A 19,743-nucleotide genomic window follows, 5' to 3' on the forward strand; every position below is an offset into this window, starting at 1 on the left:
ATCTGCCACACAATACACCAGATATAACTGTAGTCGAGAAGAAAGAAAAACAAGTTAAAATAATCGACATAGCAATACCAGGGGATAGCAGAATAGAAGAAAAAGAAATAGAAAAAAAATCACCAAATACAAAGATCTACAAATTGAAATTGAAAGGCTGTGGCAGAAAAAGACCAAAATAATCCCAGTAGTAATTGGCGCCCTGGGTGCAGTTCCAAAAGACCTTGAAGAGCACCTCAACACCATAGGGGCCACAGAAATCACCATCAGCCAATTACAAAAAGCAGCTTTACTGGGAAAAGCCTATATTCCGTGACGATATCTATAACAATTGACAATAAAATTCTGGCATCCCAGGTCCTTGGGAAGGACTCGATGTCTGGATAAAACAAACCAGTCAATAACACCTGTCTGACTGTGTAAACAAGAAATAATAAAAATAAAATGTAATAACCAGGGGCGTAACTACTATTAGGCAAGGGGAGGCGGCTGCCTGGGGGCCCCCACGCCTCGAGGGGCCCCCCAGAGGCAAGTCACATGTGAAGTGAGTGTGTGTGTATCAGCGAGGGGCCCATTTTAAAATTTTGTCTCTGGGCCCACTCCAGCCTCGTTACGCCCCTGAATAATATGGTTATAAGAACAGGCCTTCAAGTTGACATTAGAAATCTTCCAGGTTCTTTCTGCTGCAGTAATTATTGTTTTCCATTCTTCTCTTTCCAAACATGTTCTCTTCATGTCTGGTAGTTAGTGACATGCAGCATAATCCTATGTGTTTCTGTAGCATGACACACTCGCAGCCATTAGGTTGTAGGCAAGGCAAAAGTTTACTTTGATCTAAGGAAGCTATTACCAGTCTGTTTCCAGCAAGAGCTGCAGCACGAGACTGGTCCAACTTAGACTTCCTGCCCCAAAAGCTATTCTGTCCACTCTCCCAATTGATTCCTCTTTTAGATTCTGTGTCTTTCCATTTAGTTGTACTACTGAGAAGCCATTCTCACTGTGCTCAGTGTTGCTTACTCTCAGGAAAGCCTGTATATGATCCCAAGCATGACCTAGGACTGAACTCTAGTTTTAAAAAACTGATCACACACACTTTATGTTTTGCGCTCTGCGACATGGGGGAAATTACTATGGGCCTTACAAAATCCCTAAACAGAGATATTTTCTACCTATATATAGGTATAACTGCACCAAAGATCAAGGGCAAGGGGCACTATATAAGCCACCCTGAGCTTCTTGGAAATAGGGTAGGATATGATATAAGCAGATTGGCCACAATTCTGCACATGTTATGTATCTCCCCGCCCCCCTCTCTGCAAAGTGGGCTTGTTTTATTTGCTTGCCTGTTTCTTGTATGCTGCTAAGCCAATTGTCAGAGTTCTGCTGCATTCATTTTGTTTGTGCTTATAAGTGCAAAGCAGAGTACAGTAGTTATTACGGCATGGGATGCATGTATCGCTGGATGAGATGTACTTCTAAGTAAACATGCTGCTAGACTCCTGTCCGAAAAGACGAGAGAACGGACGAACCATAGAGCAGCACGCGGCTCCTCCTCTGCTTCCCACGCAGTTTTTCTTCAGGCCGCAATCTGGCAAACACACAATTCTTCCTAACATGGCGGTGCGGGAGGGGCGCAGAAAACTCCCTGTCAACACCTTCTCACTCGGCCTCCGCGAACTAGACAGCGAGTAGGCGTCGCTGGGATAGTTGGCGTAGGGATTCGCTCTATCTAGAGCAGGAGGGCCGTCTCTATGATCAGAGGCCTCCGAGGGGGAGGGAGGCCGTGGCTGGCTGGCGCGTGAGGACAGGCAAGGGAGCTCGAGCCCGGGAGACAAGGAGGTGGGGAGGAGGGCGGGGCGGGGCTTCGTGGCGCCCACGGGCCGGGAGCAGCTCAGACTGGCAGTTTAGCAGCGATTCCCCTTTGTGTCTGGTCTGAGGGAAGGGGAGCAGCCGCTTCGAGACCGCCAAGCAACCGGGGACTGGGAGGCGTCGCGTCGCGCCCTGCTGTGAGAAGAGTTTCCTCCCTCCCTGGCTGCGCTCGCACACGCTTTGCAGAGCGGGCAAAGGAGGAGACCAGCAGGCTGACGGGGAGCTGCTGCCCCTCCAAGGGAGGAGCGGGTGAGAGAGACGGGACTGCTGCGTGTGAACCGGGGGCAGGCTTTGGCTGGCATCGGGGCATAAGTCACCCACAGCCCCTTCTCCGAGGTGAAGAAATAAAAGGCATTGTGGAGAGAAGGCGGAGCGGGGGGGATCCATGGCCCTCCCCGCCCCCTCCCCTCCCCGCCCTTAGCCTCTCTCCACGGGTGGCAGACCGCAAAGAAGAAGGGCGTGAGGGCGGTGAGTAGCCGGGAAGAAAGTCTCCTCCTCGGGAAAGGGGGAAAGGCCTCGCTCGCTCCTTTTCGGCTGGTTGATGCCAAGAACTGGGGAGCCCTGATTCCTGCTTCATCAGAAACGCCAAGACGGCTCCCTCCCACCCACCACCCTTCCTCGCGTTGAGGTCGGAGTTCTTTCCCATTGCTTGTGTAAGACAAGGGAGTGGAGGCGCAGCATCGCTTTTCATCTCGAGGCTGAAGATGCATAGGGGGAATGTGCCCTTTAAAATTCCTTCTGAAGAAAGAAGACGCCGCCTTATGTTTAAGTGTTAAGTGATTGAAAGGAGCTCTCCTCCTAAAAACACCAAACGGAGAGCTTTCCTCTCTCCCCTTAACCTCCTCGGCCTTTAAACCTCCTGCCCATCCCTGCCTCCTTTTGGGATTGAGGAAGCTGCTTATACGTGACAATCTCTCCTTTAAAAAAACAAAAAACATCGCTGCTTCTGGATATGATACATTTGAAATCTGAGTGGTACTCTGATACTGTGAAGACGTGTGGGAAATAATCTGGGTTTTCGGTTTTCTTAAGGATGATTACCTGCTTAGGGAAAAGAAAGTGCCTATTGGTTTGAATTGAAAAGCAAGACTCCTCTTTAATATTCTGCTAGAAGCGAACAAGGGGAAGCCAAGCCCTGAAACATGAAGATAGATTCGTGGAATGGAGTAAGAGCTCAGGCAGCTCCTATTATCTGCCATTTGCCCTTTCAGACTGGATTGTGAACCAAGAGCAATTAAGACTCTGGGGACAGGAGGTTTCCTCCTCTTGGTATTATTTTTATTATACACATCACTCGCCCTTCTGGGTTTCTCCAAATATGACTGCCTCCCTGCAGCACCTTTTGCTGGTGCTGCTCTTCTCCAGTGCCACCTTACTCCTCAGCACTGCGGCTGGTAAGTAGCCAGTGGTGTAACACAGCAGCATGATCTGCAAACGAATTAATTCAGATTACTTGTTTTAAACCAATTTAGTGCCACTGAAATAAATGGAAATACATCAGTATAAATTTAAATACTTTGGTTTAACTGTTCTGTTGATTACATCTGTGTTTGCTTTTTTTAAAGTATGAGAAAGGGGGTGCGGCTGGTGACTATTCAGGTTTATCTTTTTAAAATGTCTGCATTGTGCTCTTGGGAGTTGTTACAGTTCCTAAAAGCTGATCTAGTAGATGTATTATCTTGAAATGTTTTATTGTATAGATGAGCACACAGTTGGTAGTCAATGTGAATTGTTTTTTTAATGAGCTCATCTTCACAAAATATGAAGAACCACCCTATTGCATGAAATAGAGTTACATGATATATTAATGTTAAACATTGGATTGCTGTGTATGAGAGATTTGTTTGCAGCCATAAATAGGGTCAGTGGTACCTCATGAACACTAGGAGTCTTTAATATATTTTAAATAAGGGGGGAATTTATGTTTGGGATCTTAAATAAACAAAATAAATATTAGTCTTCAATATTTGCAATGGTAAATTGAACTTAAAACAGTAATACCGATATAGAATTTTGCAAGGTTTATGTAATACCTTTTTATAAAAATACCAAAATAATGCCTTATGTTAAACTAATTTATTTTTGTGAGCTGTCTTCACTATTACTCATATACTGGATATGCTAAGGGATGGGGGACATCCTTTTGGTCATTGTGTAGAAGAAGCATGATGTTGGCAAAAGCTGTCTTGAGTGATGAGGATACAAGAACACAAGTGTCGAGGCTCTTTTTTATTGGTCAATTTTTAAAAATCATAACCTTTTGGAAAACTGAAAGTAGCTCTTGTCTTCATTCAGACACCAACTGAGGTAGTAGACTACCTCTGTTTACCTTGCGTTATTTGGGCAACAAGTGTTTCTTAAGGGAACAAATGCTCTAAGAAGGACTTCATAAGAAATATTAAATGGACAGACTTGGTGCCTTTTTTACAGGAGATGTCATGTCTGTTCTTCTCCCCTCTCAAACCAATTTAAAATTCTCTTAAGTATTGATTATCTTGTTATCCTTATTGATACAGAAATTAGTGGTTCACCATTCACATTTTTAATAGTTCTTCTGAGTAAGAATGCTTAGGTTGAACTATACATTTGTTTCTTAAACATGAGGTAGCCAATTATTGATTTCATTAAGTTTTTTAAAATGTCACCTTGGAAGGTATTGAGTTAATATGATTGATATGGAACATTTGCTTACAGTAGACTTACCTTTAGCTGTGTCATTGGTACTTACAGTTGTCCACCATTCTTGTCTTTGGTAGTTGTGTAAGCCATTTTCTTTGAAGGGTGAATCTTTGAAACTTGCATCTTCTGTAATAAAACTTTACAAATGTAATATCTAATCTAGTCTGCTAAAAATATATGGTTTCTCTATGGCCTAACTAGTTGGCAAGATGTTGAGTGATTTATTTTTGTTCATCCTGAAGAGAGTACAAGTACAGTAGCTTTGATTTGTGCCAGGTAGGGAAGAGCTGCAATTATGTATGTTGGATTACTGTTGGTAATAGTTCTCAGTTTTTAACTGCAGATTAATGGCTGCTGTTATAAACACATGTAGTAAGCCCATTGGATATCATGGAATATATTTTTGAGTAAACATTCATAAGATTGTGCTGCACATCATTAATATGTTAACATATTGAAGTTCCATAGTATTGAAAACAAACTAAATTCTAAGTAGAACCAAAATTTTGAGTCTACATATTTTAGAAAACGTATATATATTATAAGGGGAATCTTCTCAACAGAATGGAACATGTGCAAATAACTTGAACTATTACATGTCTGTTTCCCAGCTGTGCGCACATGTGAAAGCAATCACACTTCCAGTAATACATACAGGACTTCCATGCCACCACAAAAAATACACCCTGATCTTTAAACTCGTTTATACAAAAGTTTCATTAGTTTCAGTAGGCCTTACTTTCAAGTAAGGGTGTTTAGGAGTAAAACTGAAACCTACACAAAGTCTTCGTGAGTGACCTTCCAAGAAGTACTACTACTACGAATATTTATATGCCATTTTTCGACAAAAGTTCCCAAAGTGGTTTACATAGAGAGTTGAAAATAAATAAATAACTAGTTTAATGTAGATGTACAATTTTGATAAACATGGAGGATCTTATGTGGGGTTCCCATGCAGTCTACCCTCCAGGCGCTGACCAGACCTGCTTAGCTTTAACCATATTATGTATACTATGTGTCTTTGTAGGGGGGGTTTCTGGACAAGTATAATCATGGTTCAGACTATAATCATGGGCTTTATTATTGATAGTAATGTGAAGACTTTCAACCATAAGCTTTTAAAGCACAAACTCCAAAATATAGTTGTGCATTTCCTTAGTTTGTGGTCACATTTCATATAATGATGCAAAGGAGAGAAAGTGAAAAGTATACACATTATATATGTCCCCTGATCCTTGGAGACATATTTCCCCCCCGCAGTTGTCCGATTGTATCCTATATAGTGGGTTGTGTTTGAGATCATGCCTCAGGCAGACAGGAAGTAGTGTTCAGAGTTGCAGCCCATATCTGGTAGCTAAGTAGGCGGAGTCTCATACTCCAGTTCTGTTCCTGTCTCGCCTCAGGCAACATGCTTCTCGAGAGAGTTTGGTTTCCTCTGCTATTCAGGCTCGTTTCCTCTCTTTATCCTTCATCTTTTGTGTGCACGGGCAGGAAGGGAGTCATTTTAATTTTATTTGACTGAATTCCAAACACATTTTTCAGTTTTGTAATTCAGCTATTGGGCTCATTATACTTGGTTATATTCTTTGATTTTACTGGGCTCCCAGGAGGCAATACAGAAAGACCTCCCGATGAATCCTGCTCATGCCAGGGATTTACCTGGAGGGTTCCCTCTGAGGGACACTCCTCTGAAGCCATGTTGGTCACTATTGGAGTAAAAGCCCGCAGTGCGGGCTCCTGCAGTGGCAAATGCTCCCTACTCTCACCTACTGACTCGGCACTCAGGGTTCTGCCCGCAACAGCTCAAGCTCAGGGGATCGTTCTTCCAGCTAGTGTGGTGAAGGCTTCACCCCGTAAATCCACCAAAAAATCCAAGCACCAAACATCTGAGTGCCCCAAGCCTTCCAAAAAACTAAAAACCATCTTGGAAAGGCAAAAACGCTACAACTGCCTGTGACGCACCTTAGTGAATGCTTGTTTTTGCAAGCCATTTGTCAGCAGCGGCTCCCTAGGCACTTCTCTCCAGCCTTGCTACAAGTGCAAAGAGGCTCCTTGGCACTTACAATTGGGACGGGTAACCTGTGCATGCCCGTGAATTTAGGATCTGGCGAACTCCCGGGGGAGGCGGAACCCGGCTTGCAGGCCATTTCCCCCCATATCTCAGTTGACTAATTCCACCACTACCAGCCCGAGTTCTGCTCCTATTGGGACTGGCTTGGAACCAGCAAGCCAGAATTCACCAGACATGCTTAACACTGTCCCTTAGATGGATGTACAATTTAAGCAACTGGCACCTGAATTCAAATCCTGGCTAAGGGAGTTTATTCAGTCTGAATTATGCAATAATCCCCCTGATCTCCCTAAGGTGGCACCTCAGGCCAACAGGCCCATTTTTCCTCTCATCCTTGCCCTGTTCCAGCCCAACTAAGGGGATTATCCCTCCAAGTGAAAGAGGACAGTTTTGCCCCAGAACTCACAGAATTAAGAGGCTTGCCACCTCATTGCCTCCAGTCTCCTCTTCAGAGGAGGTTGCCAGGCCTCCGCCCACCCCCTACACATCCTCCTGACCCTAAGGTCCTTCCTCCTACTCACACCCCTCTGCCTCCCCCCCCCAGCCACATCCCTCCCAGTCAGAAGACTCCTCTGCTTCCTCTTCCACCGAGGAGGGTGAGCTGTGCCAGGAGGAAGACCAAACTATTCAAGCCAACTCTTTCAGACTTTTCCATCAGGCTTATTTTGAGGTGCTGTTGGCTAAAGCTTGTAGAGTCATTAAGGATATTGCACTTGAGTCCTTTTCCCAACCTCAACCTAGCCTTGACCAGCGGTCTTTCCTTCTACCTCCGCCTCTCCCTCAGCAGTCCCCCCCCCTTTTCAGGGAAGCTATGCTAGCTGAATAGAAGGTACCTTTCACATCCAAACCATCTACTCTATGCCCTGCAAAATTGTATGCTCTTCCCAATGACATTGTCTCTTCTAGTCTCTACTATTGTAGATGCCCAGGTGGCACAATTGGTCTCGGGAATGCTGATGAACAAGGACGGTGATGAACAACTGAAGATTCCGAAAGATAAAAAGTATGACTTCTTAATTCGTAAAGTCCACGATGGCGTGGCCACTGTCATCAGGGCAGCTTCCACCAATTCCATATTCTCCAGGGCCGCAGTTCTATGGGCAAAGGAGTTAATCCAACTTGTCCCCCCGGAAAACAAACAGCTTAGACAGGGCATTAATAAACTTACCAAGGCCTCAGCCTTCACCGCAAATTCCAGTCTGGACTGCATACAACATGCTTTGCGGTCTGTGGCAGCTGGGGTGCCAGTGAGGAGATGTATATGGTTGAAAAATTGGAGAGTTGACCATAAATCCAAGCTTAATCTGGCATCCTCTCTGTTTACAGGGACTATGCTTTTCAGGAAATCACTAGACCAGGTCCTGGTTGAAACCAGAGATAAGAAGAAGACAGTGCCTACACCACGCAGGGAATTTCCCAGGTCAGGGTGCACCTCTCAGGGTTATTTTCATCCCTACAGGGTTATTTTCATCCCTCAGGGTTATTTTCATCCCTACATCCCTACAGGTCCACCTACATACCTGTCTCCAATACCTCCAGGGACCAACAACCTTCCTATGGTCCTTACAGAAATACCTGGTGCCAACAGGGACAACAGCAAAGATTCTGAAGGAACAACAGAAACCAGTCCTCCAGGCAGCCCTTCAGACTGGGTTTCCATTAGAGTCAAAAACAATGACTCCTTGCCTGTCGGGTGCTGGCTCCATTTCTTCCCAACAGCATGGAGCCAATCTTCTTCAGACGCATGGGTATGGGAAACCGTCACCCAGGGCCTCCGATTGGAATTCATAATGCAACCACACAACTTCCACACCCTCACTGCCTCTTCCAAAAATCCAGTGAAGGCTCAGCATATGTCTCAAGCTCTCCTTCATCTGATTCAGATACACACCATAGAACCGGTCCCCCAGAGGAACAATTCCAAGGTATCTACTCTCTTCTATTCCTAGTCCCAAAGAAGGACAGATCATGGAGAGAGGTACTCAATCTCAAATGCCTAAATCGCTTCATCAAGAAAAGACTCTTCAGGATGGAATTCCTCTGTACCATCAAGGAGACAATATGAAAAAGGGAGTTCCTTGCATCCATAGATTTGTCGGAGACATACCTCCACGTGCCCATCCATCTGTCCCATCTCAGGTTCCTACGGTTTCAGATCAGAGACAAACACTTCCAATACATGGTCATGCCCTTTGGCCTTTCTTCGGCTCCCAGGGTATTCATCAAGATCATGGTGGCCTTGGTAGCTAGGATGCGGGAGGAGGCACTCCACGTCCATCCCTATTTTGAAGATCTGCTGATTCGCTCACCAACCCTCCTACAAGGACGTACAAAGAACTTTACAGCTCCTGGTGTCCCACGGGTTTGTGGTCAACCAACAGAAGAGCCATCTGGTGTTCTCAAAACACCTGCAACATCTTGGAGCACTCTTCGACACAAATCGGGGCAACATCTCATTGTCAGGGAAGCTCATCTCCAAGATAGAGGGCTTGGTCCAGCCCCTTCTAACCCACACATGGATGGATCTCACCATCCTAGCACCACTGCTCGGATCCATGATACCTTGCATGGAATGTACCCCGTGGGCTCACTGGTACTCCCGTCTGCTACAGTGGTTCCTCTGGCCGTTTCAGGGACTCATCTCCTCCAGGACTCACAAGATGCTTTCTGTCTCCAGGGAGGTCATTCAGTCATTAACACTGGTGGATATCCCCAGCCATCTACTGGGGTCTGCCTCTGGTGCCCCCACCCACGCAGGATAACAGTGACAATGGATGTGAGTCTGACAGGCTGGGGAGCCCACTGCACCCTCCGCCTGGCACAAGGCACCTTGGTGAACGAAGAAACATCACTGAGCATCAGTCTTCTGGAGCTACGAGCCATCCGCCTGACACCGGTCCGATTTCTCCCACAGATCCGCAGCCAACACGTATTGGTTCGCACAGACAACGTGGCCGCAAAAGCATACATCACAAACCAGGGAGGCACCAGGTCACACTCCATGATGAAAGAAGCCACTCTCCTGTTGGACTGTGTCCATATCCTTCTGACCTCGATCACAGCCGAACATCTGAGCAGGACAACCAAGCTGACAGCTGACTGGCTCAGCCGCCAGACCATAGATGCAGCAGAATGGTCTCTTCATGTGGAGGTCTTCCAACAAGTCACAGAGATCTTTGGGATGCCGTTCGTGGACTTATTTGCCCCTCAGAAAAACTACCAGCTACACCGGTTTTTCACTTGGTTCCATTGCCACCTAGCTGAGGACATGGATGCCCTTATGGCACCCTGGCCTCTGGGCCTCCTATACAGCTCCCCCCAACCACCATCATCCCCAAGGTTCTGCAGAAGGTGGTCCTAGAGAGGGCAAACATCATTTTCATCACCCCAAGGTGGCCCAGACATCCATGGTTTGCGGACCTAATCTCCCTATCCGTCCAGGAGCCTTGGCCCCTGCCTCTCCACTGGGACCTGCTCCTCCAAGGGCCCCTTTGGCATCCGGATCTGGGCTGGCTCCAACTATGCACGTGGAGGTTGAAAGCTTCTACCTAGAATGGGCCAGATACCCTACAGCAGTACAAGATACCATTCTAGCCTCCAGACGTCCTTCCACGAATTGCATGTACCAAGCCACCTGGGCCGCCTTCTCTAGATGGTCATGTAGGAAACTGCTGTCTCCTACCTGTCTCCTACTCCTACGGTAAAGATTCCCGAAGTCATCTCCTTTCACCAGGAAGGGTTGGATATGGGCCTCAGACCTAGCACTCTGCCTAGGCAGGTCTCAGCGCTAGCATCGGTTTTTTAAGATCTTAATTCCAAGGGTTCCACCGTGCTTCACCTGCACCTCAGTTGTTTCCTCAAAGGGGCCAACAATCTTGCCCCTCCCCCCCGTCCACAGATTCCTATCCTGGGACTTGAACAAGGTCCTTAATGCTCTTATGTGTTCCCCCCCTTCGAGCCTCTATGCGTAGCTCCACTGAAGATCCTTTCTTGCAAAGTCCTCTTCCTGGTGGCCATTTCCTCAGTGCAGAAGGTATCCGAGCTGGCAGTGCTCTCAGCACACAAGGAGCTTTGTACCTTTTTATGGAAAAAGCTGTCGTCATGCGCTTGAACCCTACCTTCATCCCAAAGATTAACTCCACCTTCCATAGGTCACAGGAAGTGGTCCTACCCTCCTTCTGCCCGAAACTGTCGCACCCCAAGGAGAAGGCTTGACACACCTTGGATGTGTGTAGGGCTCTCAGGTTCTACTTAAACCGTACTAAGGCCCATTGCAAATTGGATGCTCTCTTCGTTGCTTTCCATTCCAGGTCTCTGGGCCTTAAGGTCTCTAAAGCTACCTTTGCCAAATGGATTCGGGCCACTATCTGCTTGGTCTATCAGATGCTTCTCCTTCCGGTTCTGGGAGGCATCACAGCCTACTGTTCACGCAGCACCAGCACCTCGGCCGCCTTCTCAGCCAGTGTTTCACTACAGGTCATCTGTAAGGCTGCTACTTGGGCATCCATCTCGCCCTTCATTAAACACTATAAAATTAACTCGTTCCACACTGATCAGGCAGCCATGGCCCACACTGTTCTGCAACAGGTGGTCTAACGTCTGCTTCTCCCTCACATCATTTTCTCACAGCTTGGGCATGTCCCACTATATAGGATACAATCAGACAACTGCGGAAAAAGAAACATTGGTCTTACCTGCGAAGGGTTCTTTTTTGCAGTGTCTGATTGTATCCGGCCCTCCCATGGACGCCATTTCTATCTCGTTGGGTGTGGGTGCAGTAGTGGCAGGCGGCGACTCCTGGGGTACAGCAGTCTTTTCCTTGATATCCTCTCTGATTTCTTTACTCAGACAACTCTCATAGAGACTGTCTTCGCAGCTCATCCTCTTACCTCTGTGATTTTTTACTCTCTTCTGCCTTGTCTTGCTCTCTCCTGCTCTTTTCTTATAAGTTTTACTTTTAGAGATGTCTATTGCCTGGCTCAACGTCCGGAACTGGAGTATGGGACTCTGCCTACTTAGCTACCGAATATGGCCTGCAACTTTGAACACTACTTCCTGTCTTCCTGAGGCATGATCTCAAACACAACCCACTATAGAGGATACAATTAGACACTGCAAAAAAGAACCCTTCACAGGTAAGACCAGTGTTTCTTTTGTGAAGCACAGGGAGTTACAGAGGAAAGGGAGGATTGGCAAAAATAGACCCTCCCTCCTTGCATGAGTAACGTCTTCTGTTTGTGCAAGTATTAGTATGGATGCTGCCCCAGATGTAAAATTTTCCTATCATTTAATGGAAAAGTTTCTTATTTACTAAGGAATTGTATTCATGTGTACTAATCGATGTTCCCTCTAGCCCTTTTCATCTGTGTGCAGAATAAATTTCTGCCAGTGTGTGCACACGTGCATTCAGAATGGGACCTTCCTGGGTAGGATGTAATATTAACTGAGCGGACATCAAAAAATGTGTGCATGCATGCACATGTGCACACCTTAGAGGTGTGTATAGTGTGATGAGGGATTGGGAGCAAGCTGTGTTCCATTAGTTGTAAATGTGTACAGTGAATGAGTTTTTCTTGCAACTTTTCCCCAAAGCACACATTCCATAATATGGAGAAAAGTAGAAGTGAATGTTCATTGTGCACAATTAATGACATTCCTTTTCCTCAATCCTTTATCATGTGTGCAAACACGATTTTGAAGATGAGTGCAGTTTCTCAGTAAAAAAGAGAAAAACTTCAAACATGCCAAAACAAATTAAAATTAAGAACTACACACAAAGTGTAAGTATTTAAATCTGTACGAGTACATTAAGAACATAGGGAGGAGAGGCCACTCCTTAAAAGATACATCTGGACATGGGGCTTTGTATCACTGGTGAATACTTTCTGCACTCAACCTCACCTGCTGTGGACTGCTAATACAAATGGACCATTCAGCCATGTGGAAAATACGGAAAAGTCTCACCACTTGGTAAAGATCCCAAACATCACCATGCACGCATAAGAGTATCTGGTAGGGGGAAAAATATAGATTACACTTCTCGTAATCCAAACAGTTGAGCAGAAGCCTACCACACATTATTAAAGGTATTATTGCATTTGGCTTTTTACATTACTGGATGGAAAAATAGGTGAGACGGTGTAGTTCCAGGACAAGAATAAACATAGTAAAGACACGCATTGAAAAGAAAAACAATAAACAAAACGAACCAGAAGCCACAACTGGTAACATCTTTATTGGGACCAACCGAAAAGGATTTGGAGGTACTGGCTGGATCTTCTGTGCAGGCTTATGAAACTTCCAGGGGCTTAGGAGACCACTGCTTTCCTCTTGCCGGCAGAAAGATGATCTGGGAATCTAGAACAAAATGTGTCTTCACTAGAAGTGACTAATACATCCTACCTTCCTTGTCTTGGAGCCAGAACATGTAGTTCTTGAATAACACCTTTACATTCAAGAAGATGATTGCTTGGCCTCCGTATGGACTGGAATTGCCAGAAGTTACATTACTGAAGATAGAGCTGGAGCTGGCTAGACATCAAGTATACTCCATTGAGCCAGCCCGAAGGACCTAAGAATGGGAGGGTATAAGGAGGGCCTCTGTCCTCTTGCTGTTACATTCTCCACCCACTGGTTGCCATTTGTATATGCATAAAGTTACCCTGGTCTTAATATAGGGAGACCATACCCTGGTCTCCCTATGCTCTTAATTATTTTCATCTGTGCGCAGAATAAGCTTTGTTCTGGGCGACAGTATCAAGGCAGTGTGTGTGCATGTGCATTCCAAATGGGGCCTTCCTGATTCAGCCTGAGTGGGATCTAAAACTAACTGAGCAGACATGAAAAAACTTGTGTCCTTGTGCATTTGCACACAAGTTTCCTCATTAGAGGGAACACTGCTCTTAACAGAGTGTCTAATGTTCCATAGTGGAGTTGAACAACTGTTTTTTCTTCTTCTAATTTTATATTGCTGGTGGTATCTGTTATAGCTTTGCTCTGTTACCAATATGGAAAATAACTGGCCATGTCCCGTAAATCTATTTTACAAAAATGTTAATATTTAATAGCAATTAGACCTATTGTTACAGGCTGTCTGCCTAGGCAGAATCTAGATCTGCAAGAATATCATACTCCGCTTGGATAAGGCACTGAGAGTATTTCATTTTTATCTGGCAACAAAACTGAAATTAAGACAAGATCAGCTATTTTTTTTAAAAAGGGGTTTAAATAGAACATCATGTGTATCTTCAATTTAAATTTTGTTAATAAAATAATAATAGGTAGTATCCAGTGTACTGTTGATTTAATGTGTGTTGCGCAAGGAACTTTCCCCACTCCCTCCTTCCTGTTGAAGCTCATGGAGTGCTCCCCCCAGCCATTGCTGAAGGTCAGGGGGCTCAAGTACTTTGTAGGCAGCTTCCAGATCTTTCCTCCTGCAGCCCCCTGTGCTGTTGCCAAAGCACACCTGATCCTCAACAGTGGTGATCATCCATTTTTTGAGGTATTCAGGGAGCTTTAGTAGGAAGGGAGGGGATGGAGAAAGTTACATTGTATGCTAGCCATATACATTATGGATGCTACCTAGTGTATCCTGTAGCAAATAAATAACTATCAACAATACAAATATGTTCTTACTGTCCAAAGGAAGTGGTATAGTCCAGTCATTTTAAGATCAGGTTTAGTGGTAGGGGAAAAGAGAGAGATCATACAAGCTCAGGAGACTGATTTATTCCACTTCTGTTGTGCCTTCCTCATAAACAGAAAGTCTTATAGCATATGAGGAAAATCTGCCAATTGACCTCTGGCATGCTTTGGGAAACCTTGCTATTTGTGGATCCTATATTCACGGTCAAGTAACTGACAACCAACCTCGGTCAATACGGTGTGGGAAAGGTGTCATTACAAGGTTGGCGATGATCAAATGGTGAAAAACCTGTGGTGTCAGGGCTGCTGGAAATTGCCTCCTGAGGTCATTTCCAGCCACCATTTTGGAAAAAGGAGCCATTTTGTGGCTCATTAAAAACACCCCCCCCCGTGAAAAATCACAGAAAAATTGTTATTTTTTAAAACTTTTGGGGGTCATTGTAGAACAGCTGCAGACCCATGAAGCATGGTAGGGCACTTTATTTTGATGACGTCTGCCATTTCTTGCCCTTTTCCACCCCTTTTTGTAGCCTCAGAAACCTACCCCCTGATTCCCAATGCCACATTTATTACCTGCTGAAATCTGTGGGAACAGAACTCCTGCGGTTAATGGGGTCCAGCATTGTCATAATCATGTCATTACTACCAAGAACACATAACACTTAATGATCTTATTTTCTGATCCTAGTTAAACACCCTAAGCCAATGTCAAGAACTTATAAGGGTTTGTGGTAACAGTATTAACAAACCATATGAGCAAAGGACCCAGCCTTTTCTGATTGCCCTTAGGGTGGGCCTGGGTCCAGGTTATATATGCTCGTGTGCATTAACCTAAGTGAACCCTGGTTCAGTTGGGCTAGCAACACTTCAAGGTAGTATGAGCCCCTGGTGGTGCAGTGGTAAAACTGCTGCCCTGTAACCAGAAGGTTACAAGTTCGATCCTGACCAGGGGCTCAAGGTTGACTCAGCCTTCCATCCTTCCGAGGTCGGTAAAATGAGTACCCAGAATGTTGGGGGGCAATATGCTAAATCATTGTAAACCGCTTAGAGAGCTTCCAGCTATAGAGCGGTATATAAATGTAAGTGCTATTGCTATTGCTATTGCTATAGTACCGTCATTGTAATGGTAGCTTTGAAGGTTTGGCAAGGTTTTCTTAGAATGCTGTGTTCTCACAGGAATGATACCTTATACCAAGCTGGAACATTAGTCCATCTAGCTTGTATTGTCTACACCAGGGATTCTGAACATTGGGTCTCCAGTTGTTACTGGACTTCAACTCCCATAATCCCCAACCAGAGGTCACTGGGGCTGGGGATTATGGGAGTTGAAGTCCAATAACATCTGGGGACCCAGTGCTGAGAAACCCTGGTCTACATTGACAGGCAGCAACTCTCTGGGATTTCAGATAGTTTTTCCCAGCCTGGCGATATGGGAGATTGAACTTGAGACTTTATGCATGCAAAGCATGTTCTTTACCACTGAGGTTTAGTTCTTCTTTGATCTAACCATATTATTATTGCATCATCTAAAATTAATTTCTAGCTTTGCTAATGTAACAACTACAACATCTCTCTCTTCTGCTCTCTGCCTTATAAGGGACCCTTGTGCTTCATTTAATGCTGGAAGCAGAGTGAGTAACTACTAGATTATATACTTTCTAAAAAGGGGGAACAGCCTGTATTGTTTGTTCATCCCTATATCCCAGGGTGCAAACTGAAATCAGTGTCTAGCATCTAGTGAGGCTAATCAACTTTAGTTTGTATAATTCTTCCTATACTGTGTCTTAAGACTTCTTTAAGCTTCATACCTTGGGGCTTGCCTCCATGCCCAGCTCCCCCACCCCCAGACATACTTTGCTGTTTTATTATCTAGCCTGTTGTAGATTTCTAGAGAATTGCTATTCACAACTCTGTTATTTTGGTTTGTCCCAATATTGTGGCTTTTTAAATCCCACCTACCCATTATTGTATCACAATCAAATTTTGCAGGAAGTAAAATCCAAGAGTTAAAACTAGATTTTTCTGTGTGCTTCATATTTGACTATACTGAAAAGTTAGTACAATTTTATAAAGCCATAGCTTTTCATTTAAAAAACACAAAGTAATTGTGCTTCACGTCAAAGCTCACGTAATTCATGCAAAATAAGCTAGCGTATGTGGCGGGTTTTCTTTATTTTCAGCATAGGATTTGTTTCCAAGGAGTAAAAATTTGGGTATTTTTGTGTACAGAATGTGGATGTCTGATTAAGCACGACTAATTCTTGTTTCTAAGCAAGTCTCTGTTGCTTTTCAGTGGCTTAAATAATGCAGCTGTATTAGATGTTGTAAAGGGATATTATGTGTTAACTTCATACTCCATTTGTTTTTTGAAAATAACTGTTTCAAGCAAAAGAGAGGAAAATATATCTTTTGATGAAGTCCATATTGAGTATTTGTATTGATGTTGATATCTTTTTTTTCAGGCACATCATTTTGGAAATATGTGTCAACCTGGGTTTACATTTGTCTCAATATTCTGATGACTTCTTACATATGAAAGTCTTGAATCTGCAATCATGTGTATACTTACTTTGAAGTAAGCAAAAACCCAACTTCACATATAAACTGATGGGGTCTGAGCTGTCCATCACTGACCAGGAGAGAGAACTTGAGTTTGTGGTGGATAGCTTATTGAAAGTGTCTCCTCAGTGTGTGGCAGATGTGAAAAAGGCAAATTCCGTGCTAGGGATTATTAGGAAAGGGATTGAAAATAAAACTGCTAATATTATAATGCCCTTATGAAAATCAGTGGTGCGGCCACATTTGCAGTACTGCATGCAATTCTGGTCACTGTATCTTGAGGAAATTGTAGAACTGGAAAAGGTGCAGAAGAGGGCAACCAAGATGATCAGGGGCCAAGAGCACCTTACTTATGAGGCAAGCTTACAGTATCTGGGGCTCTTTAGTTTGGAAAAGAGGTGACTACGTAGAGAAAGCAGACAGATAATCCCCCCCCCCCCCCCAACCCTTAACCAGAGGTCATCCCATGAAACTGAAGACCAGGAATTTAGGACCAACAAAAAGTACTTTTTTACACAGTGCATATTTAATCTATGGAATTCTCTGCCACCAGATGTGGTGATGGCCACTAGCTTGGATGGCTTTAAAAGGGGCTTAGACAAATTCATGGAGGAGAGGTCTATCCATGGCTACTAGTTTGGTGGCTTATAGGCCACCTCCAGCCTCAGATGCAAGATGCCTCTGAATACCAGTTGAGCAACAGCAAGAGAGAGAGGGCACGACCTCACCTCTTGCCTGTGGGCTTCTCAGAGGCAATTGGTGGGCTGCTGTGTGGAACAGGATGCTAGACTAGATAGGCCTTGGGCCTGATCCAGGAGGGCTGTTCTTACATTCTTAAGTAAGTCCTATTGAATCCAATAGGACTTAACTCCTGAGCATGTATAGGATCAAACTGCTTGTCACATGTAGTGAAACTGCATGTAACTTAATGTGGTGTACTTGCTTGATACAGATTATTTGTGCAGAATCACAGCATTCTTTGCACAGGGAATTTTTTAAATTCATAACTAAATTTCTAAAGAGTATCTCTGAAAATTAAAAACAAGTTAATATTGTTTTTCCTAAGTCATGCTAAACCATGCACAAGTCTGCTTGGTACTCTTATTTGGCATACACAAGGCATTTCTAATTATGTAAGTGCAAAATCTGTTGAGGAAAATATAGAGTTATTCTATCGCTTAACAGAAAACTGTTGTAGAGTTAGCTATGGAGCAGGTAGCTGAGTCTTTGGGTTGTCATCTAGATCACATGATGCTACAACATCTCTTATTGCTTATGGCTAACGAGGTAATATCTTCATTAAAAGAGAGAGTGGCTTGATGAGGTGTAATTGTAACTTTTTTTCCATACCACAGAAAATATCCAGAGAACCACATGTGGAGCTGTTTTGATAAAGCAAAAGTATTGCTCTTCTTGCCCTTCCCTTTTGAGAGTTTAAGAACTCGATACTTCATGTATCGATTTTGACAATGATACAGTAATTAAAAAAATTCTTTAAAAAAATTTTTTTTATGGTAAAGTACTCCTGTATTCTACCAAAGAAAACCACAGTGCTCTGTGGGCACCAGGAGTCGAAATCTGCTTGACTGCACACTTTACTTTATTACTTTACTCAAGGTGAAACTTGACTCTTAACTGTAGATGCTGGACTGTTGTATAATATATATGTGATAATTGGCTCCCTACATGTCATTTTGTTGGTACAGTTGAGTGGAGGAGCTTTTTCTTTTTTGTCCCTCTGTTATATTTCATTTCATATAATTTCAACTGTGTAAATAAGTTCACAAAGCTACTAGCCTACAATATTCTTTACTAGCCTAACTGCCTACACATACCTTTGTGGTGTTAAAAGAGAGGGGGGGAGAGAGAGAGAGAGAGAAAAGACCAGCACTTTTTGTGAAGTTTCCTTCCCTAGTAATTCTCACTCACCACAAGTGAACAAGAGAGTACCTATTTACAAACTTAGTTTGTTTGGGTTGAAAAATGCTGTATGATTGTGTAGTCATGATTACAATATGTAAATATTTTTAGCAATTAATATCAATGGCTAGTACAGTGTGCTTGCAGAGATTTATACCATACCCCAGGCCATAGACTATGAACAGTTTATATTATTTTTAAAATTTAAAACATTTCTAATATAACTCTCATGCTTGGCCCCTGCACATTATGTAAGCATCCCGGTATCCTTCCCTCCTTAACTCTTCCTAAGACTTTGAACATATTAGAAGTACAACTTGTAAAAACAATCTCAATCTTCCTTAGACGTCTGTTTCATGTTCCATCCGTGTGTGCCTAAATTCTTGCATCATTGAAGCTCCAGTTCTTTGTCTTGCTCATATACACAATATCCTTGCTCCATCCCAGCACTGTCCCTAATTCTTCCAGGAAGGGGTTGTAACCAAATATAACCAAATATTTTCTTTTGCTTCATATTTGACTGAACTAAGAAGTTACTTAATTTTATAGAAAACAATGATGTTTCACTTAAAAACAAATATAATTGCACTTCAGGCCACAATAAGTTGTCTTGCATTTAGATTTTCTATTAATATTTTCACCTTAAAAAACATCAAAGTTCTTTTGCAACCACTTGTAAAGAGGGAATCACCCTTGAAGAGATGCTTATAAATTATTGAAACTTTAATAATAAGCTATACAAAAAACTATTAAAGCAAAACTCATTTTCAACGTTATGTCATGAGATCCTGAGGTAGTAGATTTATAAACAGGTTTTATCAATGTAAGAAAGAAACCATAATGGAAACAATTACCTGTGCCTATATAGAACATAACAAAATACCTCTTTACAAGTTGCATATCACAGCAGAAATATTAAACGTTTGTTTGTTTTTGGTATGTGACTAAGTTGTGAAACCAATATTGCTCAGTTTGAACCTGTAGAGGTGTGGATATTCTAG

At 43.5% G+C, this 19,743-nt stretch overlaps 1 protein-coding gene across 1 annotated transcript in view; it reads left to right on the forward strand.

The window, feature by feature from the left end:
- Positions 1-1,631: 1,631 nt before the first annotated feature.
- The window catches only part of BMPR2 (bone morphogenetic protein receptor type 2), a 156,998-nt gene continuing 138,886 nt past the window's right edge, over positions 1,632-19,743 (forward strand). Inside the window, exon 1 of the mRNA XM_053280647.1 lies at positions 1,632-3,263. Coding sequence (XP_053136622.1) covers positions 3,188-3,263 — 76 coding nt within the window. The 5' untranslated portion in view covers positions 1,632-3,187. The remainder of the gene's footprint in view (positions 3,264-19,743) is intronic.

This window comes from Hemicordylus capensis, chromosome 1, assembly GCF_027244095.1.
Source record: "Hemicordylus capensis ecotype Gifberg chromosome 1, rHemCap1.1.pri, whole genome shotgun sequence".
NCBI classification, from domain to species: Eukaryota; Metazoa; Chordata; class Lepidosauria; order Squamata; family Cordylidae; genus Hemicordylus; species Hemicordylus capensis.